Source organism: Saccoglossus kowalevskii, chromosome 11 (genome assembly GCF_978046115.1).
Source record: "Saccoglossus kowalevskii chromosome 11, keSacKowa6.1, whole genome shotgun sequence".
Classification (NCBI taxonomy): Eukaryota; Metazoa; Hemichordata; class Enteropneusta; family Harrimaniidae; genus Saccoglossus; species Saccoglossus kowalevskii.
The window spans coordinates 23637640-23647282 of NC_140651.1; the positions used below are offsets into that span (position 1 = coordinate 23637640).

At 34.3% G+C, this 9643-nt stretch overlaps 1 protein-coding gene across 1 annotated transcript; it reads left to right on the forward strand.

Annotated features, from left to right (window-relative positions):
• The first annotated feature begins 1041 nt into the window (after positions 1–1041).
• On the forward strand, positions 1042–4045 carry LOC146736541 (low affinity immunoglobulin epsilon Fc receptor-like). Its single transcript, XM_085505281.1, has 4 exons — positions 1042–1135; positions 2748–2884; positions 3346–3440; positions 3892–4045. Exons 1-4 carry the CDS (start codon positions 1042–1044, stop codon positions 4043–4045), a joined length of 480 nt encoding a protein of 159 aa, XP_085361407.1.
• Positions 4046–9643: the final 5598 nt, after the last annotated feature.

Sequence of the window (9643 nt, forward strand, 5' to 3'; positions counted from 1 at the left end):
TAAGATAAATATGTCAAATATGAATTATTATATGTTCACTGTGAAGCGCAATGTCAAATTTGTCAGCTGTTGTATATAATTTAATCAGTCTTTTATGACATACACACGTAATTAATTAATTAATTAAGTAAGTAATTTGCGTAAAAAAGTTGCTTCATAATAAGTTCGGCCGATATGAAACATTAATTTCACTTAAATGTTGCGATTTATATATGCAAGTTACTGGGCACGATAGTTATGAGTATTCTGCCATTGATTACTCCATACACGTCGAAAATATAATGCAATATAAATTAAGTAAATTTACTTGACGTAAGATAGTACACAAAGTTAGTAAAAAGCAATAGGAAACAGACAAATATTTGAAAATATATCATTATTTGTATTTAAATATTAATTTGCGATTTGAGACCTTTACTCGTACATGTACTCATAACCAATATATTCATTTTAAATTAAGTAATTCTACATTTTATGATGCTGCTAGAAGAAAATCATCGAAGAAAGCCTAACTTTCAGAAATATTTTTTTTTTCGAATTTGGAGTAACATATGACATATATGTGTACACCTGGGTGTGTCTGCCGTAACAACAAACCAACCCACGACTAAATCAAACTATCAAATGTAGATTAATGTATTTAAAAAAAGTTTGAATTTATACATTAATTTTAGTTCATCAACATTTCTACTGGCCAGGAAACTGCTCTTGAAATAGGCCTTACAGCACACAGATTATATATTTTTACATGGAACTCTGCTGACGTTCCATTTAATTAGAGAACGTAATGTTCGAATACGAAACGTACACTATGACAAAATAGAACAGGCTGTTGCCTAACTTTGATGAATGACCGTAGTGCCACTAAAACGTAGCTATTTGTTTTTTACGAAATATCTTTAAATAATTCAGGATGATGAAATGTAAAACAAACAACACGTACATGTGATGTGTTGAGTGACAGGTGGTCTATTTTGCAGGACAAATTATTGATGCCTAACAATATTTTATCTACATACTGGTGAAACATCGCAGAACAGAATGTTCACGAAGACCTGCCGTTATGAAGTTATACGCGTATGTCTGTTAGTTTGGGCGACTCATTTACTGCTTTATATGCCTATTGAATCTAAAGGTATGGAACAAAATCATTTTATGTGTTCATTATGTGTTGTGTGTGTTTCTATAATTTTAAAACTTTACACCAAACCATGGCATTGAAAACAGTGTAAGACATTTGAAGGCGCCATCCAAAGATTGAATAATTTAGGTTTTCATGTATTGTGAACTGAATTGTGTGGTTTGCTTTGGTGCACTTTAGCATTTATGTGTTACCTAGTGTTGTGTAAAGTTTCCATAGTAAGAGACCATATTTATAATAAAGTTAGGCAGTGTTTATGTCATTATTACACTCACCCAATCGCAATGCATTGATTAATAATAATTAAGCTAATATGTAATGCGTGTCAGCTATGTTGGTAAGTCAAACATTTCCCTATATGGTTTATAGTGTTAATATTCATATTAGCAAATAAGCACCATTGATTGAGGTAGAGATGCAGGTTCGTGGGCACTTGGGAGTGAATTTTTTTTGCTTTTTATTATCCAAACAGTCTTGGCTATAGACTGTTGACATTTTATAGAATTGTGAATAGTGGAACATACTCAAAAAACGATTTTAAAATATAGATAGCAAGCGTTAGCAAGGCTGTACATACATAATAAAAAAGAAACATGGTGAAAAAAATAAATGACGGGATCTCCATATTATGCACTATATTTAACTTTTAACAGAACGATAATACATTTAAATTTGGAACTGTTACACCCATTTTAATTATGAGCATTAGCAAACTTCTTACTGAGTGAATTGTTATGCAAATTAGCAACTATCTCAGCTTCTTCTCAGCACATCCTAGGCGCTTTGACCTTTTGTTTTGAAATTTTCACAAATGATTGACTACGTGTTTATCTTCAAAACGCCGTCGGGGCATTGTTTTTGGTTGAACAGTGTTACAACAATCGTACAGACAACTAGCCTGAGTGTTAATTTATGCATAAACTTGAAGTAGTGAAATTTGAGCTGCTGCCCTGCATAATTGATAACTGGTAGACAGTTTTCAAGACGGCACTTTCTACATAGTAAACAGATGTACCCATAAATCAATTTTGACAGGAAACAGAAGCATGGTTTAGAAGCTAATTTTTTTTTTAATTACTTTTGACCAAAAAAGCACATTTTTGTGCATTTTTCAAATTAGTGTCCATAAAATACTAACAAGATTTTAAAATTCATACAATAAGCTTTCGGGAAATATATAGTGTTGTAGACAAGGGAGGTCATCTTGGTTTTCAAATTAACTATTGAAATACCTGTCAGGTAAACTGCATCTCTACCTTAAATATATTTCATTATAAGGTCAATAATTCTTATTGCATGCTTGAATATCTATTATTATTCTGATATCTGAACTTTTTTCTTATTAATTTCACGTCGATGAGCCATTTAAACTTAATAGTAAAATCCCCTTCGTTTAAGATTTAAAGTTGATAATACTTGTTTTCAAATTGTGCTAATGACGAAAAGCAAGATTGTCGGACGAACTGTATGAATGTTCAATTCTCACAGGGAAAGACCCACTTTACCCGAATATTACATTTGAATTTCAAGTAAATTAAATCTACACAAACAAATAAAAAAATCCGCTACAATTATGATATTCATCGATATTTACATATATTCACAGTGTGTCAATCGGGATGGGATGATTATGATGATCATTGCTATTATTTTAGTGGAAATAAAAAGAAATGGCCAGATGCCAGAGATTGGTGTCGTGATGAGTACGGTGACCTTGCAAGTATACACAGTAGTAGCGAAAATGTAAGAAACACAAGTAATGATTGTTGGTATAGAAAAACAGTATGAGATATGGAGAACGGCAGTATCTTGTGAGGAAATGTTGTTCTATTTAATTTAATTTATCAACAGGTAGTACCCAAGGCTTTCGTTCTTCTTAGCCTTTGCATTTCTCAGTGACGATAATTGTCCCAATAAGTAATAATGAGTGACATTTGCGTGTTGTGGTTTGTGTTGATACAATGGGAGAACGGATCATCCGGCAATAATCAATAAACCACTGGGTGATTAAAGATTCAAATATATATATATATATATATATATATATATATATATATATATATATATATATATATATATATATATATATATATATATATATATATATATATATATATATATATATATATATATATATATATATATATATAAGGTTTAATGATTGTTTCCTTCGATGTCAGTTTAATCACTTAATGTATATACAGAACTGGATATCGGATCATTTTGACGGTTGGATAGGACTGAATGATAGAGAATCAAGTTCCTATGTTAGGAGTGATGGGACAGATGTTGGTTACACGTAAGTGTGAATGTATATTACATTTGTATATATTATTGTGTTTTATTCGCAATATGTGTTGTTTCTCTTAAAGGGGTACACTATGAATGATTATCGTTTATGGTTATATTATATCTTTCCTGTCTTCGCACATTGAGCATCATTACCACACTGCATTCATTGGCAGGCAATACGATAATGATAAATTGCACACAAATTGTTTTGCGTTTATTCAAATAGAATAGCTGGGTTAGGTATTGAACATAATTGACTTTGACGATGGTGTATACCAACAGTGCATCCCAACTAACTATTACTGCGATTTGCTATAGCATTGGCTTCACATATTGCCAACATTGAACACATCAACTTCTGTAAATCGGGAAATATAAGTGAAGTAAGAGCTTCACATTATCGGACTTTTCCCTGTCTGCAGACCATTTCTAATTCTTCTCGTAAATTTACATTAAAGAAATTGGAAGCGAGGGCAGCCAAATAATGGGGCAGAATTATTAAGAGATACCCAAGATACAGTTTTAATGGAGGACAGTGGTGAATGGAATGACCTTAAAGATGATTCAAACAAATTCGCCTGTAAAAGAAGTGATGGTAATATTTCATCATAATCTAATTAGAGGTTATAAACGGCACGCGAGGGTATTTGGTAATTATTTAACCCAAATATGCTAATTTTCCACTGAGAGGTCTCATACCCGCTACGAAATACCCGAGCGTGCCGGTTATAACCTCATTATAATATAACAACGTTGAATATTTAATGAAAATACGGCATCTTTCCAAAACGAAGTGTGGGGAGGGATGAATAACCACGTTCTGGGGCCTCGTCATACACTCTTTCAATATAAATAACTCCGAGACACGTTCGAACAGGCATGTAATTCCAAGATAAAATGATAAAACAGATTATTATAAAATTGCAAATGTTCAAGTTTATTACTTAAAATACATCGTCAATAAATAGAAAAGTTTATACAAATATAAAACAGAAAAAGTATACCCATGAATCGACATTATAAATATTGCGGATTAATACATTAACAAATGTTAGGAGTGGTAAATTTGAACATGGCGGTTTGAAATTTTTCAAGTTGTCGTTTTCGAGGATTTTAGTTTGGTTTTAGAGAAATATAATTGCTAGTATACACATATACAGGGCCTCCGAAATTGCAGTTTTTTTAACAAGTTTTCTGTGGCAACTGAGCTTGAGCATACCGTCTCACTTGTGGAGATATTTCTCTAACACTGTACTTGGGCCATGCCCGATGTTAACGGCCGAACGACGTTGGAACTGGGAGCCATCGGAAGGTTATTGTTACCACGATCATCGACCGGAGGAACACTAACTTTTGACATTAAAATGTCACTACATTGACGTTTTTGTTCGCTAGAACTGTCGCGACAGTAACTCCTGATACTCCCTTCATTCCGATGGTCACTTAAATTCACGATTATCCGTCTTGGTATTCTAGCGTCGTTCAAGGATTTTATAGTGGTTGCTCTCACACAGTGGTTAGTGTACAGCATGCTCAACTCTGCGGCCGCTGATATATTTTATCATCATTTTCCTCAAAGTATTGTGACCCAAAGGAGCGCTTGTATACCAAGTTGTTTCCCTACAACGAAAATGGCGACGTTCGCCGGTAAAAACTATAGTAATTTTTTTTAATTTTGACTTTTATCACACTTACATTTGAGTAATTTCACACCCCATTTTTGTGGAGGCGTTAGTATTCACTTCATTTTTCTTTGCTGCCAAGTTTTTCGACCATTTCTTCAGAAAATTCTGGGAATCTTTGCCCTTCGGCAGACACCGGCATCTGTTGATCTGGCATGTTATTACTGACGACATTCTGTTGCTTCCATTCAATTGTAGCTTGAAGAAGTTCTTCATCAGTAGCGTCAATTTCATCCAGCTGGTCCCATTTGAAATTGATATCAAAATTGATCTGAGGCTTGTCGTCTGACATAATTACTATGTTCTGAAAATGCCGCTAGTGACTTGCGGACGACAATATTTATCATATTTCAATCCAGTTTATTCCAGTTTTTGTTTTATTAATTATAAAATTAGTTATAGAGCCCGAGTTATATATTGCCCTGACTTCAGCCAATCAGATGGCTAGATTCACACTGATAATATTATAATATATCTTAACTGTGTTGAATCATTAAAACCAATGTATATCATACATCTCATTTTGACGATGGCCCACAAGTGACAGTACATGATTAATCTATCACGGAAAAACTAAACTTTATTATTTGATGGCATACCTCTACAACTTGATGACAAAATTCCACAATTAGACGGCAAAGTTTCACAATTTGACGGGTGAACTGCACAATTTGATGGCAAAATTCTAAAAGTTGACGGCAAAGCCATATTGTTTTCCGACATCTTGTTTTCAAATCAAGCGAAAAAATCTGTCATTCTCTATAAGGTACAATAGATATGGTACTTCAAACGTGTGTGCCGTGGGTTTCTCACTGATGTTTTCAAGTTTCTTATAATAAGTTTGTTTGTGTGTGGCAAGCTGGTTAACGCCAATGTTTAGAAATCGCGGATTAGAAGGGCGTATTTAGAATACATCCACGTTTGGGTTTGATTGTCTGTTACAGGTTACGGTCCGGGTACTGGAGTTTAATCCCGTGTCACATTGCGTCGTTTAATTGAACAATTACAATTAATTCTGTGTAAATTTAAGTGGATTTAAAAATCCGATATATGGGCGTGTATCGTCATTGATACCGAACATAGCCTCTAAATCCGTGGACTTGTTGATACTACGTGAAGGGCGATGTGCATAACCTGAAATATTTTAGAAATATTTGAACCATCACCTGTTGCAACTTTGAAATATCACTAAACACCTCTCATACCAAATTATTAATATCATAATGGAGATAATCCGCCGTATATCTACTTTAAACCTTTTTTTCTTCACGAGCCCTAAACCGACTTAAAGTGTTTCCCAAGGTATAATCACGCATGACACAGACTGGGCCTGAAAAGCTTCTAAAAAGCAGAAATGAAACCCCTTCCCGAGTTTATGGTTAATATGTTCACCCGACCATTTGTTTACGGGATATAAATTCTGTACTGGAAAAGTATGTGAAAGGGCTAGCTAAGGTACTAGTATAATCAACAAAGCGATACAATTTAAGACCTATTTTTCAACTTAAATGCTGGAAACCCAGATTTTAGTTAATGTCTCTGGAAATGTCACATGCCGTCGTCCCTGTATGAAGAATTTGCCATCATATATGCCACCTATTCCTACCTATCCTAAAATTGGGAGTAGAAGTTTTTCATTCACTCGCGTGTACGTTGATGCATACATCGTTTAGCGATTTATTTTGCATAATACAATAAATAATACCCAGAACTAAAGAGTAGACCATTAAAAAATGCACAATAAAAAAACACTTCTGCAATAATCAATACTAAAAAACGTGAACACCTATTTCTTTGGGGGAAATAACACACACAGTGTAGATAGAAAACAATTGTCGAATTCATTCATCGATTCGCCAGTGGTCTACCCCTAAACTCATATACCACATATATGGGTCCCAGTAGGTGATCTTTACATGCACCTCTCAATGCGAACGTAAAGTAAACGGACATCGGCCACCTGCCTAAAATGACGAGATCGTGAGTCAGCTAGGCGCCATATGTAATGAAAACTCTCCGAACACTATACTTTATAGTATATTTGATTTAGATGGAAGGTGTTTTGTTAATTCATCATTGTGTTTGTATATTCGTACACTGACTTCCAGGCAATTGTAATCAGTATGGGAAAATGGCGGTCTGGGAATGTGGGAACATAGCCAACTTTTGCCGCAAGAGGTTGATTAGTTTTACCGTACACTAATTAGTTGTGCCGTGAAATAGTTTTGCTGTCAAATAAGAGAGTTTTCTGTGAAATAAGAAAGTTGTGTCGCGAGGTAATAGTGTTTTGCCATAGTAAATTAAACATGTGTTGCACATTTTTGTTACACTGTACTTTTATTTGATAGGTCGTGCATGCATGCTTTCCTATATGGACATAGTTGGGCATAATATTACAATGGAAACTATGCTTAATATATAAACAAGCCTAAAGCATATCATTAGAATATTTAACATAAACTATGTGCATATACTGCAACATAATAATGATTCTAAATACCATCAGTTAATTCAGTATGAAACATTTTTAGTACGTAACGTCTGGGGTGAGAGCGGAATTACGATTAGATATTTGTTTCCAGAGAAGTGGTGCTCGTCTGGTCCATGTGAAAATGGCGGAACTTGTATAGATTGTAGCAAAGATGGAAGTTGTGACTCTTACCGTTGCGACTGTACGTGCACAGGATATCATGGTGGGAACTGTGAAACCAGTAAGTATGAATCTGGATACATGTTCAACCAAACCATCGCAATTATTAATTAGTTACAATAATTTCTAAATTTGCTTTTGGGATGTTCTTGTTCAACATTTATATTTCAGAATGCGTTGATATTGAACAGTGTGAGCAAGTATGTTGTACTACAAGTTCGGACCAATACTGTGGGGGTGAATGTGATTATGACTATGGGTGCCCTAACTCTACTGATTGGACTACATGTGAAAGAGCATATGACCTTGTTAGTCAGGACGGATATGAGAGAAGATACTGTCAGGGTAAATAAAAGGAAACAATAAAAGGAAACAGTAAATTGGTAAATATATGAAAATATCATGATTTATGTATACAATAGCCGTTATTAACAATACGTACATCATTTGTTCCATTTACAGCAAGGTGTTCTTGGAGAGATGACGGTACTTTGTGTTATCCAGGCAGATGTCGTGACTCACGAGAGTCGTGTCAGTGCGCGGATGGATATGCAAGTGAAACAACTAACTGCCTAAATAGTAAGGGCAAATTTTAAAATGTATATACATGAGTGCCTTACACCGTTATGCATACGCATGGTATAATGTAAAATGCTGCATGTCAATGGAGTGGTAGTATATTTCTATTGATAGCAATTGGTTACACATACTGTAGATAGGACAATTATTTTCAGAAAATATGGTTATTTTACAGTTTCTATTGCAAAGAACACACATGATTTGATTATGTTGTTTGGTAAATTCTAAAATCAAGTTGATTACTTCAGTACGTTATTCCTGTTACGAAGCAACCGCAAATGAAAGCGCTTATCACCATTAAATGTAACGCCCACAACGGGCATCTTATTTGCCACTATTTTACAGTAGGTATACATTTACAATATGCGACATATTTCCCACTTAGGAACAAACCCACCTGATTACTAATGAGGAATTCTGCATGTACTGTGACTGTATTGTTTTTGTATGAATATAAGCCATATGGAGGACAGTCTGTCAGTACTACTAATAGACATACCGCACTGTACATCTTAAAATTAATCAATGCAATCACATGTGATTCGCATGTTCAATCTTTCTATGTTTTATTTGTCATTTTCTGTCATTGTTACATGTGCATTTTGCCAAATCTGTTTCAGTTATTGCACAACCAAGCTAAGACTGGTGTCTAGCAAAGCTTATAGAAAGGTCATCGGATGTTGAAACAACGTTGATTGATACAAATTGTATCAATGACACAGGAGTATATATTGGTCCTCATCATGCACTTCAATTTAACATCATTGAAGTTGACTGGGATTCTCATTTCTACGGACCAAACCAAGATGAATATCCACCAGCTCACTATGTGGACGATGTCAATATTGGTATTGTGGAAGCATCGTTTTCACGGAAAGTGACAAACAAAAGTAAGTGATTGTGTATTGTGCTAGTTAGTTTGGCTAACGGGGTATTGAACTAGTCCACCGACTAACTGTTAATATCATTATGATACTTTTTAGATGATTTGGTACTAGATTCCGGTCACATAGAATGTTCCAGTCATTATACCCAAGAACATCCTAATAAGGGTATGCATGATTGTACTGAAAGAGACTATACAAACATCACTCTTCAACATGAAGACAGGTAATATAGTTCAATTATGACAGAAAATTATGAGTATACACGTAATTAACAAACAAATAAATAAATAAAATGATTAATTCATTAATTGTTTGGATTGGCGTGCAACATGTTCTTCTTTATCATTCAATTCAGAGTTGTGGTGATCGCTAGAAGTATTAATGGTGGTAACATCGATATTAGTAATAAAGA